We start from the raw sequence: 25,261 nt of genomic DNA, 5'->3' as shown, positions 1-25,261 counted from the left end.
CTCAATTTAGATCTGGTACTACCTACTGTCTGAGCTTATCTAACAATTTCTTACAAAGTGTAAAGTGAACAGCATAACATTTACTGCAATTCTTGACAAACTAAACTAGGGACTTAAAAATATACAGTGTCAGAGAAGCCTCTTTTGAATATGTTTGAAGTTGTTACTCACAGAGGCAGGTATCTTCATCTTGAATGTGAAAAGATTTATTGATGTATTCATAACACAAAGCAATAGGATATATGGATTCAAACGAAATTCACCAAAAAGCAATGTGCGAGGAATGTACAGAAGATGGGACTGAATAATTGGAGAGGATGCACATAGAAGATCTTTCAAAATAAATACAATAGTGCAACAAAAAACAATCGGCAAACTTTTGGTAGAGTTGCAGAAAAATATGGTTGATTACATGAAGGCATATATGGCAACCTGCTGTTCTCTCTCTTTTCAAAAGTACAGTTTTCACCACTCTACCTGAGATTGTTTGCCCACCTACCAAATCTATCCCACATTAACATCAAGTAGAATTCCTCGGACAGCAAGCATATCCTTACAAGGCTCACCATTTCTTTTTAAATACTATTATGGCCAAATCCTCCAGGTTAAAAATTTCAGGATCATTTGTGTTTCTTTTAGTTTCTTTCACTTTAAAAGCTTCATGAATGAAACTGATTACTTATCCCCTCCCCATTACTCGTCTACTTTCTCTTATGAGGGATTGTGATACAAATTAGGTTATCTTTGTTACAAAAGCTTTACCAAATGTGTTCATAAGGTTGAATACTCTGCTGCAAGGGGAAATCATTTACTTCCCATCAAAAGAGCCAAAACCTTGAATCACCTCAAATCCCAGTGGAAAGTGCTTGAAGTGACAATGCAAGCACCTTGACTCCATTGGCAATATCGTCTGTTGATGCAAACTCATCCGGCCTGTGGCTGTATCCTAATAGCACATCCAGAAAGCAATGCAAAGGCAAAATGGAATAAGTATCACATTGGAAAATCTAAATGAAAACAGCATTACAACTCACTGAGTAATTCGAAACCACAATTGATGATGTGCAATGTATGTGAAACATAAGTGCCATTTAAAAAAAAAAGTTTAAGCATAGGATAAAAATCATCCCCCCTATCTCCAAGACTATAGAAATTATATTTTGTAGAGAAATATCCCAGGGCTGACTCAAATGCATAGAAATTGGTGTCATACCACTATGCTCGATCTATCTCTGCCTCCTGTGGCATTGTCACCTCTTGTTGTCTAGCTTGTCTCAGTAGGGTCTCTTGTTGTCGTCGCATCTCAATCATGTAGAGGCCATTACAGACTTGGTTATGGAAGTGGATCAGTCGAGAGAGTCGCCCAAAACCAAGTCCCTCTTCAAAGAGACAATGGTATCGCCCACGGATCTCATAGTAGGCTGGGCAAGTGCGTAGGAAATGCTCCTCTGTCTCCACCTCCTCTAGTGTGCATAATCTACAGATCCGTTGCTCTCTAGGTGTGCCTACAGCTCTCCTTGTCTCGATCTTCAGTTGATGGGACCAGACCTGTATCTACCCAATGGCTATTCTCAATGCATGTACTCTAATTCTCTAAAAAAGTGATCACGCTAGAATTGAATCTTGAAGGCAAAGTCCTAGTCTCCCACCGAAGTCCGTGATGTATAGAGCTAGAGTAGATCCAACTGTATATACAGTTGATCTCATTTCGTGGGAGCAGGGAGGATGGGCATCCACGCTGTACTGGAAGAGAGGGACTCAATCCATTTGGATACCCTGACTGGCAAACCATTTGGATATGCGTGCGTACTAGGCTGTGCTACCCCTTTGTCAACTAGTTGTTTGGATGACTCTAAGGCCAACCTTGGTAGTCTTCCGCTAGGCAAGGCCCTGACACTGTGAAGATATGTCACTGTCTGGAAGATGGCAACAATTTGGAGTGATTGTCATGACAAACTCTACCTGTACTATCTAATAAGGCTTACTCCAAATCATCCAAGACTAATCGCGTGTAGTCTCTCAAATCTCCGCCAACCAGTCACCTAGAGATCACTCCCCCAGAAGGGTACTGCATACATGGCTGTCGGCCTCACTAGTGTATCAAACAGCCATCCCTTCGTCGACGGGCCCTGGAAGCATGCCTAAAAGCATTGTCGCTCTAGTTGGGCTAGGGCTCCGTGTGAGCTGTGCCCTGCTGCCCTAGCTGCATGAACCATTGTGAATACTGGTCCCGTTGATACAAGAAAAAAAAGAAGATAGAGAGAGTGGAAAACAAGGGTGACAGAAGTTCAGAAGACTATCAGATCTTTCCCAAGAGATTCAATGCTCATTCACATGAATTCTTCCTCCTCAAAAAACTCTAGATGCAAAATACATTCAAGGAGATCCTCCTCATCTACTATCAAGTTTACCCCCACCCATTCTTCTTCTATCACTCGTAGAAGCAACGACCAGTAACCTCCATGAACCTCACTAAACAAAACCTCAACCTGAAAACCATCAAAAAACACCCCGAGTACATCTGAGTCAAACTCCAGGGACAGAATCATATTCAACTTCAAGAAAATACTTAAACTGAACTAGGACAGTGGGATCAGGGAGAGTGTGGGCTCCGAGGGATGAGCTAATGCACCGGGCTCCAAAGCATGTATCTTTGTACTAGGCACCGAGACAAACCCCCCACAAAAACTGACTGAAAATAGATCACACAAACTCAGAGAGAACCAAAAGACTACACAGCCCAAAAACAAATGAACTTAGGACTGAACTTCCCTCGACAACTCAGAGAACAGTCAGCCTTAGAATACTACGAACCCACAGCCCACATGAAGGTTATCTTCGTGACTTTTCAAGACATCAACCCACAATCAAAATCCCACAGCCAAGACTCCTAAGCCTCCATCAAGAACAACAGCTCGTAACTCTCCTCAAGCCATAACAGCGCCACAGCATCTCCTTCTCTATCACCAAGCTCCGGCATCCATAACTCTCCCCAAAGTTGCAGTTAACGACCAAAGAGTGAAGCAGATCGCATCAACCATCTCTGCCTTACACAACCACTTCCAGCGTATGTATCCTTCTCCTGCTCGTAGAGTACTCCACGCTCATAGCTCACGCTACCAACAGTCCTCCAGTCAGCAGCAAATGATACCACGACCCTGACTCAAGCTTTCTCTAGGTGATAGCTCATAACCAGTTACGTACAAGCCACATGGAAGACACCTCAAGCAACAGCCTCAACCTCTTCTTTTGCTCGTAGTGTATGCTCTCCATCATTCAAAATGTTCTGCCCAAACCTCATAATAGCTATGCTTCTTACAGCCAAGATTCCCACGGTACTTTCTTTTCATCCGTTGCCCAGAATCCTCTTCTCAGGCCGCACCATCAACTACACAGCCAAGTCTCTACAGGACTTCAGTAAGTGCCACCTGCACCACCGAGCTTGTCATCACGGAGCACCTGGAGTCCATTTGTGCCAAGGATGCAGTCGAAAATCAACACCCGTCACGTACACATAGTCATCACCGTAGCTTTCATTGCTCACAAAACTCACTTCGTCACACACTACGAACCGAGATGCCAAGACTCTTAGAACCCGTCACCCGCATTGGTCTTCACGTGATGGACGTTCAGCCTCCTGCTCACACACAACCTCTCCTCAATTCTCAGCCTCTCTCCCTCCATCTGATCGTTATTTTTCTTCTCTCCAAGAAGCCTTCATCAAGTGCAATGTAGGATCCTTCCAGCGTAGCCCGATCAGCTCCCAGCCGCCTTCTTCACGTAGCTCTAGCTTGCAGTCCAGAAGCTCCTCTCCATCCTCACATAGCCACAGTTGCATGCATGCCTTTCTTAATCCCAGCCACGTCATCCTTGATTAGCCACCTCATGCTGCCTTTTTAACACTCCCCAAGATTCCCACAAAACTTAGACCAAGGCATTTAATGCACCACACTTAGACTTTGTGCACACTAATGCACCACAAGCACTTAGACCTCATTACCTACTGACTATCCACATATAAACGCAATCCCGACACACGGAAAATTGGAAGACGTCCTCAACAAAAAAAAACTATTGCCCTCATACACACATGACTCGGGACAATCACAAAGAGCACATGTCATCCTGTAATAAAACATCATCGCACAATGGATACCATGCTCTAGAGTAACTCGTGCACCCACATTGCAACTCATCATCTCCCATAAGTCCCTGTAAAAAGCATTTACAATCTCAAAAAAATATTTACATAAGTATAAATCTCTTGATGAGAGTGTTCATAGACTCAAAACTACCACCCACTAGCTATGTGCATAGCTATGTGCCTACCCTCCAATATAAACAGTGCTCAAAAACATTTTACAGATTTTAGCCCATCACCATAAAGACTTCCTCAAGATGAGTGTATGACTGCACATTCTCCACTGGTGACTACATGATCTCCACTGGCTCTCCTCAGTAAGTGAAGCTGTGTTGATGAAGTATAGCCCGTTAGATGTTGAAAATCATAACCTTGGTCTTCCAAGGTTGACTGTCAAGTCACTTTCCCTACAAAACACCTCTAGGGCCTCTATATGTTTCTATAGGCCTATTGTTGAGGAGAATAAGAGGGCTATGTTGTCTGGGTATAGCAGCATCTATATCATCAAATTAGCAAGCAGCGATCCCTCCCCTCCTAGATGCTCAATAAATGTCGTGACTCCATGTCGAGCCCAAAGAGTATCGATGAGAGGGGGCACTCCAATCGTGATCTCAACCGAATCTGATAGGCCTCCAGGGGCATATACTCTCCCTTGACTAACTCATCCAGACTCATCACACCGCAAATCATATCTTCTCGGATCTACATCTCCTGAAGTCGCCTAATCATCCGGGATCATGGGACTGTGTCAAAGGCCTTCCAAAAGTCTACAAAGCAAGCATAGACTTTCTAGGATCTCGATCTCGCCTCCTGCATGACATCTCATAGAGTGAAAATATGGTCGACAGTGGAATGTTGCCTCTGGACTTCAACTTGACCAAAGCCCCCATTGTCCCTGTGTCTCTATGTCGGACTTGATCTCTCTATGGTTTCAGGCGAGACCATGGGACTATGGATCACATACTCACACTCAGGAGTGTCATAGAGGAGGCCAGATCACGGAAGGAGAGGGTATATTGCTGCTTTGTGGATTTCCGCAAAGCCTTTGACACAGTACCTCGAGCTCGACTCATCACACGGCTACAAGCACTGGGATTTGACCAGGAGATCATCTGGGCAATCATGGCACTTTATGAGAGAGTCTCAGGCAAAGTTTGGACTGGCCCAGGTTGGGTAGATGAGATCTTGAGCACCATAGGGGTCAAACAGGGTTGTCCCTTATCACCAACCCTCTTTAGCCTCTACATCGATGAGCTTGAGACTTTCATGGGGGCTTCCGGAGGGACCGGTTGCTCACTTGCCGGAATTATCATCAGGATTCTTCTTTATGCAGATGACGTGGCACTCTTTTCATCCACACCCGAGGGGCTCCAGTGACACCCGGACTCACTGCAGGCTTTTTGTTTATCCCATGATTTGGAGGTCAACCTTGGCAAGACCAAGGTCATGATCGTTAACACCTCTCGAGCAAACATGCACCGGAAGCAGTTCACTTTCGGTGGGTCACCAGTTGAGATCGTATCCTCATACACTTACCCAATTGGGGGTCATCTTCTCTGGCCCGACCTTCACGATGAGACCAGCGATGCAAGCCAGACTGAGCAGGGGATATGCCTCACTGGCTTGGCTAGAGAGACAATGCTTCCACTCCCACTTCCAAGACCCTCGGACCAAGGCTCTTCTCTTCGACTCCTTGGTCCAACCAGCTAGTATGTATGGCAGCCCTTGTTGGGGACCTGACATGTTAGATATAGAGTGGACACGCGTGGAGAGCCTACAGATCCTTATGCTCTCACGGATGATCCGGGGGAAACCATCTGTACCACATCATATCATTCAGCCCGAGTTTGGTGCTTCTCCACTCCAACTAGATGCAGCCTTTCAGACCATCACATATCTACACCGGGTTAGATCATATGGGGACTGCACATCAGGGAGACAGAGGTTGCCATGGTTGGCTCTCGATTCCTACATGAGGTTGGCAGTAGAGGGAGACGAGCGAGGCTGGTATGCACGGACTCATAGATGGTTTGTGAGACTGGGGTTTCACATCGATAGGATACCTCCTTTTCAATACAGTTTGGATGCCCCTCCGGTACTCCCACCCACCATCCCGATCGGGCCACACACCAACCAGGTCATTCGAGAGGATCTCCTGCAACTACACATCTTTAGGACCTGGTTGAAGCCGAGGGAGCTTCCAGTGAAGCTGAGCTTCTACAGAGATCACTGTCTTCGTATTTCGGAGGAGGGATTCATCACGCCACCGGGATACACTGAGCTTCACATGCCTCACTCACTACGGATCTCCATCGGACAGTTTCAGGTATCGTCACACCGCCTCCGCATAGAGAGCGGCAGAGCAGAGGGGATTCCTAGGGAGCATCGCATATGCACATTGTGCGACTGCCAGGAGGTTGAGTCGGAGGAGCATTTTATTTTCAGGTGTCTAGTATACTACGAGATCCGAGGTCGCTACCACTGTCTCTTTAGAGACGGCTTCGGGCTCCTTTCCATATTCCTCTCCTACCTAGATCAGAGATGCCTAGCGGCCTTCATTCACGAGGGGGTCCGACAACAGACAGTACTTACTCAGGCGACTGGGCTTGGCCACACCACCAGACACCTCTCAGAGCATGATCACAGAGTTCTTCCCATCGAGTGATATTGATCGTCTAGTCTCTAGACGCAAACGTGACAGAGACCCCGACCCGACGACCGTAGCACGACACACGAGGCATCGAGGGGACACACAGATCACTCTAGGGGACCTCCCGTCATTGTTTAGACCCGGGGCACGTCCCACGAGAGTCACGGTGGCTCTGGTCTTGCGTCGAGCCTCCTCCAGGAGACCAAGATGCACAGCACCCCTTGACAGACGCCAGCGTCCCATCACCGGCTATGCACCAGCCAGGGTGACATGACATACGGAGGATTCTGCTCCCGCTCTAGTCTTTTTTCTTTTCATTGTCACACTTAGATGTATTTGATTATGTATGATCAGACTTAGGACTCAGCACGGGTGATGATGCTCGTTTAGTAGCTCCACCCTTAGTGTGATTTGTATCAGGTTTTCTTTCAGTCTCATAGACCCATCGGTCTTCCGAAGACTCTAATAAAATTTCTTTCTTTCTTTCTTTCTTTCTTTCTCTCTCTCTCTCTCGTACTGATCCATAAATCTTGGCTAAGGTGTGACCAATCGTGAGAGTATGGTAGGTCCCCAGTGTCCATGGGATCCCTTGCTTTGTGTATTGTCATGGTAGAGATAGTCAAAGTATGGGGGAAGCCGTGACATACCACATGATTGAAGATTAGCGCTAAGTTTGGGGCTAAGACCTCCTACCCATGTGTAAAGAGCTCAATCCACATCCCCTCATGGTCCTAGGCTCTCCAGTTCTCGAACAAGTTAGGTAGTGCATGGATCGGGACATCATAGAGGGATGTCGCGTACCCTCCTCCATGCAGAAAAAAAGTGAGCCCTCCACATCATGGCCATTCTTGAGCCCGTTATAGATGATCAAGTCATGTATTGGTCCCATCCTCAGGGTGGGGGATGCGGTCTCCTCGCTCTCTGAACTCTCAGAGCTATGTCTAGAGTGAGCCCTCGTCTCTACCAGTCCCCCCTGAGGAAAGATGTGATAGGTCGGACCCCAATAGAATGTACTCTGGGGACTCTCTGTCGTGCATGTGGTCTCTGCGTCCCTCTCTCGTGGTACTGTGTCAGCTGCCAATCCAGACTGCTCTCATGAAGACAAATTGATTGGGTACTTGAAAGGCTTAAAAAGAAGCTAGAATATTGGAAGTTGGCCACCTGGCCACTACATGTTCGTCTTCAAATTGTGCAATCCATTTTGGTTGCTTACATGCAGTTTTTCTTGCCTCTAGTGATGTTTACCAAGAAGGATATTCAATTCTTTATGTCCGCTCTTATGGAAACTTTTTCGGTGCTCCAAGCATGGCCGTAAGAGCATTAGATTTTTTTCTATGGAGCGCCTCTGCTTGCCAAAAATGCATGGTGGTCTAAATACCTTAAATATTCACATTCACGTTTTGGCACATAAGGGAAAGATGATGCTGGAATTTCTGCAGGGTAATCAGCCATGGGCTGCTATAATGCCCAATTTGATTTCATAGTCGACTATTTCCACTTTTGGGCACTGGTATCCAAATGAATGGGATTTTATTCTGGGCCACATTGAAAGGCAAAGTTAAGGGTTTCCCTTCTGCTACCATGCTGTCCGATTGGAAGGAAATTCTTTCTCACCTCAAATAGTAAGGTCGCACCTCCTTGGAGGGTAATCCTCTGCATGTAGAAAGTCTGCATTGGTTGAAGGTTTATGATCCTCCCCTTGCTTTGCAAGAACCCAAGCGTTCTTACTTCATTTCATCCAAAGGGACACAGTTGGTGGGTGATGTGATACATCCATATGGTACATTGATCTCCTTTGGCAATCAGATAGTATGGTTTGGGTCTGCATTATAGACAGTTTTGGCATTCTCTTTCTCAGATGCTTCATTTTTTCCTACTAGTGCCGCAGTTAGAGCTCTCTTATCGTCTTACAGATTGGGCACTGCATTGCCAGGATTCGGGCACTCATCCTCTTCCATGGGCTAATATAATAGTGGCCAGTTTGTATAAGGTTTGATGCCTCCACCTTGGATTTTAGATCGGGGAAATCAGATTTGGTCTATGCATCATTGTGCCAAGTGGTGGCACAAAAGATTGTGACTGCTTTGGAGCTGTAAGTTGCCTCTTTGCCTATAGGTTTTTAAATGACGGGTAATGTTAGGTTTTATTCCATTTCGTTGTGATCTCGTAGTACACAGAGCATCTAAAAGCAAAGTGCTGCTCTGATTTCTTTAGATCACATAGAGCGTAGATGTGACCCAAGTTGGCCCTCAGCCCGCCGCCCACCTCTCAATGCGTAGTTGGTGCGATGAGACACGGGACTGACCGCTTGATATCCTCAAAGAATGGGAAGTGGATTCGTGTATAGCCTAGCCGGTCAATGAAGCCCTCCTCTGATATCCGCAAGCAGTGGTCCCTACAGAAGTTGAGCTTCACAGGCTTGCTGGGGGCTAGCCAGGTCCTAAATGTGTGTAGCTAACCTGGATAATCTCATGGTACATAGTGAGATAGAAGGGGCCTCAATGCTATACTGAGGGGGGTAACCTGTCCATAAGGAGCCCCAGGATCTCAAATCGTCTACGTGTACATGCGCATAACCCCTCTGACACCTTCCTTTTTTATTACTTTTGGGACATAATTGGGTGTTTGGGACTCTGGTACTATGACCGATTCATTTACAGAGGGTCTCATTCATCTTATCCCATGGAGTTGGATGTATCGAGCCAATCTTCTCTAAATGCATCTCCCTATGTGTGTCAATGACCAATCATCATACATAATAAAAACTACAAGGGGGAGGTCATGACATACTATGATCATCTTATCTCTATGCCAAGCTCATCGGCATCTAACTGCTACCAGTCTCCTAGATGCATCAATGCAAACCCCTCGAGTTGCATGGCCTAAGAGGATGGAGGGGATCTAAATCACATGTATAATAGTAGAGAGAAGCACATGCACTGATAGATGAAGCAGTTATGCCACGTGTACTAGTCCATTTACCATGCTGGTTGATTGCATCAACTATAGGGTTGTTGTTCCCATCATCATCGCCACATCCCCTCCTCCTGCTGCTGCAGATAAATTAGAATTGATGAATCTTGGTGATGTATCCATCCATATGCTCGTGTGGCTGTCAATAGGTCAAGATTGTGGCTCCTCATCTGCAAAATGGAAAGGGCCAAGCATTTCTGGTTGGTAAAACCTCCATGGATTGGGAGGGATAATTCACCCTCCCCCTCATTTAGATCCTCAATCTATGAAGATATTGGATCTTTGAATGAAGCCATCCTGCCTAATCTTAAGAAATTTGAAAATAATTTGTACAGAACTTTTGCATCGTAGGAGGCATAGAAGCTGGCTTAATCCAAGGCCATCCAGAATGTAGCTACAACAAAAGATCCATTTGGATGCCTCTTCTTTGTGGCACGTTGATTTTGTGCTATCTTGTATGCAGAGTTCTTGATGTCCCATGGGCCCATTTTGGTCTTTAGTGGACAATAATACACTTTCTTTCTTTCTTTCTTTCTCTCTCTCTCTCTCTCTCTCTCTCTCTCTCTCATTATATTGCGTAGCACTTAGATGATATTCGACGATGCCTCTTCTTTGGGGCACGTTGATTTTGTGCTATCTTGTATGCAGAGTTCTTGATGTCCCATGGGCCCATTTTGGCCTCTAGTGGACAATAATACACTTTCTTTCTTTCTTTCTTTCTCTCTCTCTCTCTCTCCCCCCCCCCCTCGCTCAGCCTCTCCGCCGTCGCTCAGCCTCCCTCCCCGTCGCTCAGCCTACGCTCCCCTACACTCAGCCTATGCCATCGCTCCCCTACACTCAACCTACGCCATCGCTCCCCTACACTCAGCCTACGCCATCGCTCCCCTACGCTCAGCCTTGCCATCACTCCCCTCTACTTAGCCTTGCCATCGCTCCAGCCATCTATCTGCTCTCTCCCCTCCTCTGCTACGCCTACGCCTACGCCATCGTCGTCTGCACTTGCTCCATCGCTCCACACTCCACGCTCCATCGCTACACACTCACCAGTGGTTAGACTAACCCTGGTCAACTAACTCTAGTTAGTAGGCTAGTTACAAGCTAACTAGACTGTCAGCTAACCAGACTAGAACCAATCGATCTAGTTAGTGTAACCAGACAGTTACTCACCCAGTTACTCCACACCACCCCCTACCCAACAAAAAAAAAAAGGTGACACCTGTCATTTTCTGTCTGTTAGAGACAATCTGTACCTATCAGAAAATCAGAGAAAATCCTCCTCCATTCCCCTCCACATTCACCCATTCTCCTCCGCCCCAACCTACAGCCCCGAGGAGGAGCTACTGAACATTCTGTTCAGTAACAACTCTAAGGACTTTTGGCAGAGATTTCTAGAGGGACGGTCCCCCTCACCACTCACTGACACTCAAGTGTGGTTTGATTATGCACACACACTCTATGATATCCCAAATCAGCCAGTCCCTAACCTATCACACATGCCACGCCCCACATCCTACACCCTCTTCACTAGGCGGGGGGTAAAGGATGTCGTAATGAAACTTCATAATGGCCGAGCGAAGGATCATGAGGAACTATGCACTGAGTTCATTGCATATGGGATTGACCTCCTAGCCCCGATCTTAGCAAAGCTATTTAATGAAGCTGTTTGCTTGGGGTTTCCACGCAACTGGACCATTAACACTATCTCACCCATTCATAAGGCAAGGAATCCCATGAGCCCGGAGAGCTACAGGACCATTATGATTGGACATGTCATGTCCAAGATTTATGCATCAGTACTTGATTGAGGTCAACAGATTTGCAAACTATCGAGGACTTAGAGCAGTAGAACAGGCCAATTTCAGGTGGGATCATGGGACCATGGACCACATTCTCATACTCAGATGTATCATCGAGGAGGCGAGGGCACGGAAGTAGAGGGTTTATTCTTGCTTTGTGGATTTCTGCAAGGCATTTGACATGGTTCCGAGAGCCCGCCTCATACGATGCCTACAAGATTTGGGTTACGACCAGGAGATCATTTGGGTTGTCATGGCACTTTATGAGCGAGTTTCAGGCAGAGTCCGGACAAGATCTGGATGGACAGATGAGATCATGAGCACGATCGGGGTCAAACAAGGATGTCCATTATCACCTATCTTGTTTGGCCTCTACATTGACGAGCTCGAGATAGTGATGCAGACACAGGGGGGGAGGTTGCTCTCTCGCGGGCACGCTGATCCAGATAATGCTCTACGCAGATGACGTGGCTCTCTTGTCTTCCTCAGTAGAGAGGCTCAAGAGACACCTTGACGCACTACAGTCCTTTTGTGAGTTTCATGATTTGAAGGTCAACTTGGGTAAAACCAAGGTTATGATCTTCAATACGTCTCGAACCATCATGTGCCAGAAGCAATTCGCATTTGATGGGTCCCCTGTTGAGGTAGTTTCATCATACACTTATCTTGGGCCCTTGGGGTCGTCTTTTCCGGTCTTTTCCGGACCCATCTTCACTATGAGACCCGCGATGCATGCACGTCTGAGTAGAGGACATGCTTCATTGGTTAGACTAGAGAGGTAGTGCTTCCGCTCTCACTTTCAGGATCCACGGACCAAAGGATTGCTTTTTGACTCCTTGGTCCGCCCAGCAGGGATGTATGGCAGTCCACAGAGTGGGTCAAGGTAGAGCGGCTACAGGTTCTCATGTTATCATGGATGATCCGTGGTAAGCCATCCGTTCCTCACCAGATCATTTGGGCGCAGTTTGGATGACCCCCATTATAGCTAGATGTTGCATTTCAGGTCATCACGTATTTGTACCGAGTTAGGGAGTATGGGGATTACACCTCTGAGCGTAGCAGGATACCATGCCTAGCACTGTCCTCTTCTATGGCACTTGCAGCAGGGGGAGACTGACCAGAGGTGTTGGTATGCACCCACAGAGAGATGGTTTGAGGGACTAGGGCTCCACATGGATGCTACCTCCATTCCAGTACAGCATGGATGCTCCGTTCTCTCCCCTCCTATCACACGAGGTCAACTAGGTTATCCGTGAGGATCTACTACACCTACACACATTCCGGACTTGGTTGGGCCCGAGTGATCTTCCAGTGAAGCTCGGCTTCTACAGAGATCACTTCTTACATATCATAGCGGAGGGTTTCATTGATCCACCAGGATACACGCAGATTCACCTACCTACGTGATCTCATGTGGAACAAAGGCCTTACTACAAATGTTGCCCAAGAACCATCATGACCTGTAGTTGCTGCATCCTACCACCAACACTCTCGGGAATCCTTAAGGTGTATTGGCAAAAAGCTGTCCATATATAGATGAAAGAGAGAGAGAGAGAGAGAGAGAGAGAGAGAGAGAGAGATTAGCATTTTACAAAGACGAAAGAGGTCTATGAGACTCTAGTCGTACATCACCAATCACAAGAGTTGCACCCTAAAGCTCCCTCCTGTCGGCTCATCTGGCCCCCCTCAACCCCTTCTAGAGTCTCTCACCTCCTCCATCTTGTCCTTCTCCTTTCTTGCTAGCTCGCACTACCTTCCTCCTCCTTTTTACTGCTGAACTCTCTACTGCCAGTCTCAGTACTCCCTTGGTGCTTCTTCTAGCCCCGCCTCGTGGTCATCCAATAGCCTTGACAGTCGAGACCACTCTCGGGTTCAGGCTCAAGCATGTGCTCCACCAATATCCCCCCTCTTTATTCAGGACCCCACCTTTTGAATCCTCAATTCCCACTGCCATCCAATTTTCTCCTTCACCTCACCTAAGGACATGCAATAGATTGAGCCAGCAATACAAGATGGATGCACTATTGGACTCACACCCACACACCGCCAAGTTTGAGATTTGGGTTCAAGAGGCACTAGAAGGTGACACCGCATCCAGCAGGTCACCATCCCTATAGGAGAGAGGTCTTCTTCTCCAGCTTATGTTGCCACCGATACCCAACCTCTGTTACAAAGGAGTCTAATCTATTTTCAACTTGATACCATGCATTTACCATGGATGACATAAAAATGAAGCATAATGTGTCGAGGCTTCCAGTCGCTCTAGATTTTTTAGCCTATTTAGGAAGTACAGGGACATCCTTCACTCCATTGGGGGATGATTTGCACTCATTTTGAATTCCCCTACTTCAGCACTTTTGATACTCATAGTGATAGCGTGCCCAAGGTTTATCTATTAGTTGAGGTTCCAAGTCCCCCCTTCATCAGAGATCATACTAAAGATATTGGGGAGAGCTCCACCAAAGGGTGGAGATTGCAGGTTTTACTTGGTCAATATCTCCATTGTAGAGATTTTTCCCACCTCGCCAAGACTTGCTTCATTTCACAAGATACACCTTAGCCTAAAAAGGGGAGGACCCTCCCCCTCAACGCAAAGGGGAGGACCCTCCCCCTCAAGGCCTTGCAAGAAGGGCCCACCCCCGACGCCCTGAGACAAGAGATAATATCCCCATAGGTTCTTGTTCCAATGACCACTTCCTCAAAAGAGGTTTGGATCAAGGTACAAATCAAGAAGAGTAGTAGATATGTGCATAAGAATATGAGAAGAGCCCTCCACAACCACCCATTCTACTCCAACGGATATAATCCCCCAAGCCCCTCTAGGATGAAACCTAACTAATACCCCTTGTGAGCCTTCCAAGAAACTACGAACTTGGCTGCCCCAAGGTCCTCCGTCAGAGACCATCCCCACCCAAGATCCTCTAGCCTCATCGTCCCCCACCTAACCATCTTGCCCCGCTAGTTTCGAAAGTCATTCTTGTCCCCGCTACTCAAGCACACTCTAGCCTTGCTGCAATCAAGCCCTTCACTTAAACCCTTCTAACCACACCCCCACATCCCCAACCTACTAAATTTCCCTATTAGTCCTCCGCTCCCCCTTACCAAGGCAATCCCCTCCTAGTAGCACTAGGCCTCTAGATCCTCCTCGCACCCTTCTTCAATGTCTTCCTGTCATGGTAGTGGTTCTCTAGGAGCATGTTGTCCATGCCATCCTCTTCCAATAGAGTTTTGGCTAGAGTACCAAGCATGGCTCTATCAAAGCATGGGACAATTCCCGTCATACTTCACATACACAACTTTAGGTGTAAAGACTCGATCGAAGCCCGTCATCCATGTCATCCTTTTCCATGATAGGTGTTCTAGGAGCCTGCCGCCCATGCCATCGTCTTCCAGGGGCCTTTTGGTCAGGTCACAAAGGGTGGCTTGGTCAAAGCATTGGGCACCTCTCGCCATCCTTTTTTAGGCTTCATGTAGGGGTAAAGACCTTGACTCTAAAATTATGACCTTTTTTGTCACCACCAATTGATGTATGCTAGATCAATGGCTAGTGGCCGCAAGATTGTTGGTGGTCCCCACCAATTGATGTATGCTAGACCAAAGGCTAGTGGCCCCAAGATGTACCTTTTGTGGACTTTGTATGGAGCCAAGGCTATATATCAGTTGGTGCACCAAGAATTTAGGCCTCCACTCTAATGATCTCAGCCTAAAGGCGTGATTGGAGCCAACAATGTTATTGGAGCCAATGATGCCTCTAGAGTTGAAGTCATACAAATCTAAATTGTTTATCCTCTGACCCCCCTCAAGGTTTCATAGATTGGAGGGCTCATCACAAGCTTCGAGTTCTTGGAGGTATGAGCATCATAAAAGACTGTAGAAAAGGAAATGTAGAGGGAGGATTAACCTTAATTCACAATGCGTTTTGGCTTGAACTATCTATCGGTGGGGTTTTATGGCACACTGCCACAAGAAGATCTACAACCTCTTATGAAATCACCGCCGACTTTGTCAAACAAGATTGGATTGGTAGTCAATGTGGACAAAACAAAAGTCCCTCCATCAAGACAACTCATGCCTACAAAATATCTGATGCTGTGCGTTTTGGCTTGAACTGTCTATCGGTGGGGTTTTATGGCACACTGCCACAAGAGGATCTACAACCTCTTATGAAATCACTGCCGACTTTGTGAGACAAGATTGGATTGATAGTCAATGTGGACAAAACAAAAGTCCCTCCATCAAGACAACTCATGCCTACAAAATATCTGATGCTCTCCAAAAGGAGAACATGTCTGCGATCAAGAGGATTGCCTCCTCACCTGCCATTTGACCATCTAACCAATAACCCTCTGCAAATCTTCAGCTTTATCATTCACACACTTCTTTTGGACCCTCTCTGTTCATCTTCCTAGATGAAGAGATATTGCCGACTGCCTTTTCTTTGCACCAATGGTCATTTGGATCTCCATGCCCCTCTCAATTGGGTTACTTGGAATCATCCATCCCCATTATTAGGCCTAATCCCATGCAAAACCCTTTGGGCTCATTAGTGATCTCCTTAGATCTCTTTCTTTGTAAATTCTACAATTCCATTAAAGAGCATGACAAATTATTTTTTGTCCTTTTTCTTTCTGTAGATCACTTGATTCTATAGTCACCTTCCTTGCTATCTTGTATTCATCATCAAACCATCTAATGTATTGGAAACTCCTTTTTTTTTTTTACAAACACCTCATATCCTTGGAAATCATGCATCCATAGTGTTAATGATTAGGAAGTGGAAATCATGCATCCATAGTGTTAATGATTACCTTCCTAAAGGCTTGCCAGTCCTTTAATTGTAAGAGCATTTTCACATATTTCAATTTTAGTCTTGCCTTCACAATCTTGACACATCCATCTACTTTAGTGTAGTCCATTTTATAGACATAGTAGTTCGGAAATTATCCCTCGGAATCTTATAGCATTGCAATGCTCCTAGCATGAAATCTTTTATATTGTTTGTACTCCCATTCGACAACAAAAAGCAATCAATTACACGTCAGCCATTGGTGGTCTCATACACATAGGCATGCAACTGTGTCTTTCCATCCCATTTGTAATAAGCACTCTTGTGCTACTACATAGTCTAGTCAATGTGTATGCATGTCTATTTCCCTTTTGGGTTGTTCATCTAGGTCAAGGTAGGAATTATGTTTTCATAGTGTTGCTTCTTCCAAAGGCACAATATTTATCTCAGCGAATAGCATAGCAAGTCTACATTTAGCGTCAACCCTTCTATGATGAAATTATTTTGTAGTTCCCCTGCTCTCTTACAAATTATTTGGCTTCTCCTCAATGCCAAGCCTAGCATCCTTGGAGAACCACTGGTGTATATAGTGTACTGCTCATTCTACAGTTCCTGAAGTTGACTTTTCTACTATTTTAAGAGTCGCCTTCCATGTCTCCTAGAACCCTCCTTTTGAGCTCTAGGATTTCTATGATGAAAGCCTCTGAATTCTTCCCCCCCCCCCCCCCCCAAAAAAAAAAAGCATCTCGCTGTTTGTAACATGCCATAGTTGCATACTATCTCATGGGGAGACAAAGCAATCTAAGACATGATAGAGCACAAAAGCGAGATATTTCAAAAAAGAAGCCCCAACCTCAGGGCTGCAAAGGGGTACAAAAAGAATGGTAAGTAAACCAATAGCCTTTTTCATGCTTAATGTGTGTGGGCTCACAGACCCCTCATGAGGGGAGAACTAGCGAGATGGCTGACGATAAACACACTTTCTCCCATTTTCTTGGCTATCCAAGGAGTCAAAGTAAGTGTGGCTCAACTCTTGAGGCTAGTTGATAGGAGAAGAGTTTGGTATTGTCCTAACCATGATGATGGAAGACCGGATACTGCAATAAGAGTGCTTTCTGATTATCACAACTCCATTCAAAGAGTTCGGAGCGATGACAAAGGTAGATGGATTGATATAGATTGCTTTATGAAAGGGATTGCCTTCTCAGTAGTCTCTGACACGACCCCGCTGGATCTAACCCTATCACTGACCTAGAATCTCGTCCTCAATCCAACCAGAATCATAGCGCAGGTGCCTCAATCCTCCCGACCACTCCCGAGCAAGTGGGCTACAACTCGACTCATCCATAGGCCCGTATCTAACCCAGGCATCCCATACCACCTAAGCCCGTCCAGAGGACCTTCGATACACCACCTATGATCCGCCATGTAGATGGCCAGAGTCCCAGCCTGGGTCCAAGTCCCATCCATCAGTTGAGGAGAGCTCAACTGATCTACACAATAGCACTGGCCCTCCCTCTATATAGAAGAAAACCCGCTATAGATAGCACAATACTATGAATAGCTCCCTCCATATAAAGCGAGCACTATATATGAATCAATCTCTATATATAGCAATCTCAGCTAAAAAAAGCCATCCAGCCCTATGCTATCCCGTAACCCACGTTCACCTGCTATCCAACCCTAGGTACACCATGCACATGACATACTCCCCTTCCTCTAAGAACTCACTCCTGAGTTCACCAGAAAGCCCGAAAACTCTGTCTGAAGATGAGTCAATGCTAATAACTATACCATGACTATCGGTTTGAGTGTGCTATACTTTCCATGAGATTCAAATCAAAGAAAACCTAAGGCCAAAGCCACAATCTATGATAACCAACCCAAGGAAAGTAAATCTCTCAATCTAAACAAGGTTACATATCATCGAGTAGTCTCCTCGAGAAATCAAGTAACGCCTGAATCCACAGAGTTAATTCCGTTGACATATCCGTACACAAGCATGGTAAAATCTATACCTGAAGGTAAATGATTCTATCAACCTTATCTATTGAGTATCCTTGAACTCAAAATCTTAAGTTGAGATCGAGGAATCATTGCTCTGATACCAAATGACACAACCCCACAGGATCTGACCCTATCACTGACCTAGAATCTCGTCCTCAATCCAACCAGAATCATAGCGTAGGCGCCTCGATCCTCCCGACCACCCCCGAGCAAGTGGGCTACAGCTCGACTCATCCATAGGCCCGTATCTAACCCAGGCGTCCCATACCACCTGAGACCATCCAGAGGACCTTCGATACACCACCTATGATCCGCCATGTAGATGGCCAGAGTCCCGGCCTTGGTCCAAGTCCCATGCATCAGTTGAGGAGCGCTCAACTGATCTATACAATAGCACTGGCCCTCCCTCTATATAGAAGGAAACCTGCTATAGATAGCACAATGCTATGAATAGCTCCCTCCATATAAAGCGAGCACTATATATGAATCAATCTCTATATATAGCAATCTCGGCTAAAAATAGCCATCCAGCCCTATGCTACCCCGTAACCCACGTTCACCCTAGGTACACCATGCACATGACAGTCTCGGTCTATGCTCCAATAAGAACTCGGAGCAGGACTGAAACATGGGAATCACTCTCCACTATTGGAGGTAGTACTTTTCTGTCAAGTGATTTCAATATGGTAGAAGTTAGAGCTGATAGATGGCTGCGCAAGGGAGCCATTATTAGAGGTTCTAAACTGCAGGCATGGGAGGAACTTAAGGATACTTTGTAGACTGAAGTGATCCTGGAACCTTCAATTTGAACAATAGACGAACAAAGGACAATAGAAGGGAGGCTAGACTTGATAGGTTCTACTTGTCCCAAGATTTACTGAGTTAAACTATTCGAATGCATACACAGCTTCACTCCTCCCTGGTGTTTTTAGATCACAAACCGGTGTCATTGATGTGAAATTTTGGTTTTGGCAAGAGAACCCCCTGGTGGTTCAAGGCTGACCCTAGCCTTTTCCAGCTAAAGACGGTGTAGGAACAAATTCAAATTATGTGGACTGCCTCTTTTGCTGAACAGAGGACAGCTGAACACAGAGGATCCTTAAAACTGCCAGAAAAAACAAGGATAAGACTAGGGCCATAAGAATGGACAGCATTAAAGCCACACTATAGATAACCTTGAGAGTGCTGCCAAGCAAGGGGACATAAATGCTCAGGAACAACTAAATATGGCAAAGAAAGAAATCAGAAAACAAGAGCAAATCAAAATTGCAGAGACTAAGATCTATTATAGAGATTGGTGGGCTAGTAGGATTCACAGACCTACCAAAGAAACCTTCAAACTCATAAGGAGGAAGAGAGTTAATGAGGAGATTCCTCTCTTAAAGAACAGTGCCTCAACCCATGCTGTTAGGTCCTAAGAAAACCTTCTGCTAATTTAGCAACATTTTAGGGTCTCCTTTCCACCTCAGTTGAGGCTCATGATGCTGTGAGAAGAGCAAGGGAGGTGTGCCAAGTAAGAGATAAATTAGTACCAAATTTTGATAACTTCTTCCTAGAAGCTCCATTAACTTTGAAAGAGCTTAAAGGAGCTGTAGACATAATGGCTGATGGTAAGACTGTAGAGTTCTACAAGGTTGGGTTGCCTATAGAGTTCTACAAGCTTTTTTGGGATTTGGTAGGCCCTATCTCCTCAAGGTTTGGGATAAGAGTATCCAGGCTCATCAGTTGTCTAGTCACATAAATGGAAGAATTATTAAACTCATTTACAAAGAGGGCAACATAGATGAATTAAACAACTGGAGGCCTCTTACCATGCTGAACTGCAGCTATCAGATATTTGCCAAAGCACTTGCCCTAAGGATCCAACTTAGGATGAAGTCTTGGATAGACAGTTGCTTGAGGCTATTATCAATGTGTGGGAAGGCTGTGAACATGTTAAGGGCACAGACCAAGACATATGCTTTCTAAGAGTTGAATTTGACAAGGCATATGACAGGTTGGAATGAGACTTTCTGCTTCAAACTCTCCAAGACATGGGTTTGGGGGCAGCCTACGTCTCATTTATTAGGCCACTACTCACTAATGCCAAAGCTAAGGTATGTGTGAATGGGGAAACAATAGAATTTTTTGCTCTTGAAAGATCCATTAGACAAGGGTGCCTAGTTGCCCCTCTACTCTTTGCTATAGTTGCTGACTCTTTGGGTTGGCCGTTGCTCAGGAAAGTAGAGGCTGGCTCTATTAGCGGTAGAGTGGAGGGGATCAAGCTATTCTTGAGCAATTAGGTTGCTAGAAGATTCATAAAGGGAAGGCTTTCAAATTGCCTGGCATTCCTATATGGGGTTTGATCTGTGAAGAATAGGTGGGAGTGGTTTCTTGATAAGTTCAAAAAGAAACTAGACAAGTGGACGGGATAACCTTGCTAGAAGGAGGCTGGTCCTCAATCATTGTCTATATCTAGTAGCTATCTTTTATCCCCTTTTTTTGGGGGGGGGCAAAGAAAGGAACCTTCTATTAATGCTTGAAAAAACTTCATACAAAACAGCAGCCCTGAAGGTGCTCAGTATGGAAAAAACTGATAAAGGCTGAAAGAAGAAACCAGCCTATTCCAGAGAAAACCAGATCACTGCCTAGGGAATCTCTGGTACAGGGGCTAACAACCAAGTGGGGGGACTATACAACCAGCGAATCTCTTGCAGAGTGAATATGTAGAAAACTCCTCTAGGCCAAGCCTTGCAAAAACGTGCCCGCCTCGCAACATCGCCCTAGAGCCTGGGGTCCCACACTCCTAGGTGGAGTGCACGGTGTAGATGATATCCTACCAGATGGTGACCAAGGTAGCCGAGGGTGGAGCCGGATGCTCACCCATCACCAAACTACACCCAGCGACCCAAATGTTCCATGCCATGGCACTGGCTACCACCTCCCACAAGCTATCCTCTGGAGGGGAATGAGGATCTGGGCTAGCAGGAGGAACTGCCTCATGGAGCTCTATCCTCTGAATGCTATGATCCTGTATCCGCCGGTAAGCTAGAGAGACCACATCAATCTAGAACGCGTGACCTCCCTCTGTCAACCAGGCTACCATCCCCCAGATGTAGACCCTCTGAAGACTCTGCATGCACGTCATAATCCTGAGGGCTCCCATCCAGATTCTCGCTGTGCTACGACAGCTCCAAAGGCAGTGAGGGATCGTCTCCAGAACTCCAGCAAAGCAGCAATGACACTGCCCCTCCATCCGCATCTGCTCCAACCATGGGCCTATGGGCAAGCCTCCGTGGGTGGACAACAGAAGATGTAGGGAATCTTCCTTGGCCGCAATCTGGACCATAGGTGTGTCCAAAACCTAGAACGGACCTCTTGGGGCACCCTCTAGGCCACCCAATGCCTCTCCCTCGAAGGGGCCCATGTCGAGGAGTCCACCTAAAGCCTCCTGCCAATCCGTGTGGTATAGGAAAAGAAGGGCACCTCGTCCACCTGCTCTGTGAGGTCGACCCTAGAAGGCCAAAACCACTATCTCAGATCCCACTGGAGCTCCCTTAGGGGCCTACCTTCCCAAATCCAAAGGCGCCATCTGGGGGCATCCTGCCCTAGAATATTGGGGGGATCAATGTGCCACTCCTTCCCCAATTGGCCCGCAACTCTGATCATCTACAAATGAATCCCATCCAGACTCCCGCCCATCTCTCGGTCTCTCTCAGTGAGTGCCTGAAGCAAGCCTCCAGGCACTAAACGTAAGAAACCGGGCTGCTTGCTGTCTTGCTGGATCATCATCCTCAAGGGGACCTCGGTCCAAGAAAACTAACCCGACCAACTTCTGTCCATCCACATGCGGAGTCCCTCCCACCAAGACTCAGGGATGGCGAGGTCAATCTCCCTCATCCCCTACCTTGCCCTTTGCATATGTGCTATGGCTCCAAGCCTCGCCTCTGCCTCCATGGGTAATCTACTCCATCTGCCAAAGGAGCAAGCCACGTGTGTTTTTTTTCATTTTTTTTAAACAGATAAAATCAATTTAAGTTTTAGTATAATTATAAGCGTGTTTTTTTCATTTTTTAAACAACTTAAATCAATTTAACATTTATTATAATTATAATATTTTTACCAATTCTTAAAAAACATCATACTTGGAGAAAAACAGGGTTCAAATTTGCGATTTGACAAGCCAATTTTTACCATGGCACGATACTTTGCAAGCACATCAACATAGGTGGGATTGACACGTGTGCAAAGTATTGTACCATCAGACATGCGCACATGAATAAGACACATTTTAGATTGACACGTGTGCAAAGTATCGTACCCATCGGACACACATACGTGAAGAAGACACACCATCAGACACGCACATGAATAAGACACACATCTCACACCTCAAAACGTGTTTTCTGACCACCGCAGTGCATGACACTAAATTGGTAAAAAAACGTGTTCTATTGCGTTGGAAGTCCTTTCTGCTCACACAAGATCTTTACTTCTCACCCAAGATTTTAGTACTCAACACTGAGCATATGGTTTCCTTTGGAATAATCCCAGCACCCCTATCCACTAAATGTTGTAACCATCTTAATGGATCCGCTTGGTTCTTATTCTGACCAGAATATTAGTCTGCTAATTTCCCAGTGGGTTGAAAACCAACATAATAAACTGAAATAATACTTTTGGTGGATTAGATTAAAACCTTTGTGACATGGGATGAATATCATTCCTGTTGGGGCCAACCTGCAAAACATGACAGAAAGAAAAATCTGAACATCATACACAGTTAGATTGAAAAGCAGCACACATGCACGCTTACACACAGAACTGAGACTATTGTCACCTTTCAGCCAAGCTGTCTTATTAACCATCCTTTTTTTTCAGAGAATCTTAACCATCGTTTTCATGAATAAAAATAACTTATAACAAAGAGGTTAGAAAAACTAAAAACAGAAAGCGTTAAAACTGTAATACATGATTGGAAACTGAGAGACAAACCTAGCCATAAACAGGGCATCATGATAGGCCCTACTTTTCATGATCTTGTACTCTAAACCAAGCTTCTGTGCTGCAAATTCTATAGCATTTACTACCGTGTCTCCACTGTGTGCAGGTGGGTCTTGATTGACAATCACAAATTCTGTGAGGACCCCACGTCTTGCAGCTATTTCTGAGGCAGAGTTTTTCAACTTCTCAATCACTTTATTTCTCCTTCCTTCATCAATATCACGTACATCTGAAATAAGAGAGTTAACAAAAAGGTAAGTGAAATACTCTCAAACCCTGCAATTAAAACTTGTCACTGAAACAAAATATAAAGTCAATGTCAGAATGAAAAAATACAGAGTTGGAAAAGACAAAAAATATGGCCCATTAGAAGCCAAAAGGCAAGGTAGACTCACCTATTTCTAAGTGAGCCATGCTTGGAATGCTATTGACTGCCCTTGGGTGCAAGTCCAAGATCCCTGCACATTTTACATTGTCCCACAAACATGATGTTCAAAGACAGAATGTTAAAAAGACAGAATGCTGAAGGCAGACATATCGATATTTGAAATGTAATATTGGTGGACAACGCTATTTGCAAATGATATATTGATGCCCGACCCGGGACTCATTTCTTGGCCCTCTAATCTAGCATCTGCATGCAAAGGGAATATTTAATAACAGAAACACGCCCAAAAATGCATATTTCAATGTACTAGTCGTTCTTGTCTCAAGATTTGGTTTTACATTATCAGAGATATCGGAAAATATATATTTACATGTAAAGTGCATGAACACATTTTATTTGGTGAAATCCATTTGTCAATGTATTACAAAGAGAAGTCTCCAAGAACGGGGCATGCAGCTACAACATCAAAAGATCTCACATGACAAGAAAGCAGGATAATCAAGATCCCATGCATGCAGGGAGTCAAAGAAGGATTGCCATAGAGATGCCCCAAAAAATGATACTTGGCCATGGATGGATCACCAAAGACCCTATGGTTTCGGTCCTTCCATAGTTCCATTGTGCCCCGTAGCTAACCCAATGAAAGAAAAGATGATACCCCTGACTGGCAGGATAAACCCCAAACAACCAGAACCGCCTGCCAAAACAAGCAGTGGGGAAACGGGCCTGAAGACGCTGCTGTAGCAAAAACAAAAAGTCACGAGAATTCTGGCAATGCCAAAATGGATGAGTCATAGACTCCACAAGGACAGACATCAGTGACAAGTAGCAAGAGCAATATGTCGGCAAGCCAAAATCTGTCCAATTGGAAGTCATGGACAAGATACGATTCGCACGAGTGGAAACCCAAGGAGGAGGCAGCAAAACCTTATACAGATGAACGACAAGCTCCTTCATGCCATTGAAGAGCCCAGTCTTTGAGGGGTTAGTAATGTAAAGACAAGGCACTGGTTGAAAGTCATCTGTGACAAAAAGTGCCATAGGGGTCTATAATGCTGTCCCAAGAGAAATTATCTGACTGTTGTAGAAAAAGACAACACCATACCAGCATCATCAAGCACATCACCCACAAGGCGCATATGCCCTTGGACCAAAGAAAGTAAGAGTGGTGGGCTCCAGCAGTGCCAATAGATGTGCAAACACCTTTAACAAATGAAGGCATTCAGCATGCAAATGAAGGCATTCAGCATGCAAAGAGTTTCCAGCAAGAGAATCCCTACCATTCCATTTAAGATGCGAGAAATGTGCTTCTAGTCAGAAAACAAGTGAGCAACAAAAGGGCATTCCTTAATCCTGCCATCACTGTGATCCAAGAGGTAGCTGCCAACGACCAAATGCTGGAGTAGACAAATGAAAAAGCAAATGTCGCATCATGTACACCCATGGCTGATCTCCCTGCATGAACTGAAGCATCATTTTCCCCTTACGAGCTAGAAGGTGCATATGAATATTCAATCCCCCATGCATCTTTGACAAG

The 25,261-nt window shown here is 45.5% G+C and overlaps 1 protein-coding gene across 2 annotated transcripts in view; it reads right to left on the bottom strand.

Annotated features, from left to right (window-relative positions):
• Positions 1 to 408: 408 nt before the first annotated feature.
• UAH (ureidoglycolate amidohydrolase) overlaps positions 409 to 25,261 on the bottom strand; it is an 81,392-nt gene continuing 56,539 nt past the window's right edge. For both annotated transcript variants that reach the window (XM_087383241.1, XM_087383247.1), the window contains 4 exons: positions 23,732 to 23,794; positions 23,328 to 23,565; positions 23,032 to 23,072; positions 409 to 946 (listed from right to left, as the gene is read on the bottom strand). In XM_087383241.1, coding sequence (XP_087239367.1) covers positions 846 to 946; positions 23,032 to 23,072; positions 23,328 to 23,565; positions 23,732 to 23,794 — 443 coding nt within the window. In that variant the 3' untranslated portion in view covers positions 409 to 845. The remainder of the gene's footprint in view (positions 947 to 23,031; positions 23,073 to 23,327; positions 23,566 to 23,731; positions 23,795 to 25,261) is intronic.

This window comes from Dipteris shenzhenensis, chromosome 1 (assembly GCF_047967505.1).
Source record: "Dipteris shenzhenensis isolate YYH24624 ecotype China chromosome 1, Dip_SZ_1.0, whole genome shotgun sequence".
Classification (NCBI taxonomy): Eukaryota; Viridiplantae; Streptophyta; class Polypodiopsida; order Gleicheniales; family Dipteridaceae; genus Dipteris; species Dipteris shenzhenensis.
The sequence above is the reverse complement of the archived record's forward strand: the minus strand, read 5'-3'. Positions and strand labels throughout refer to the sequence as shown.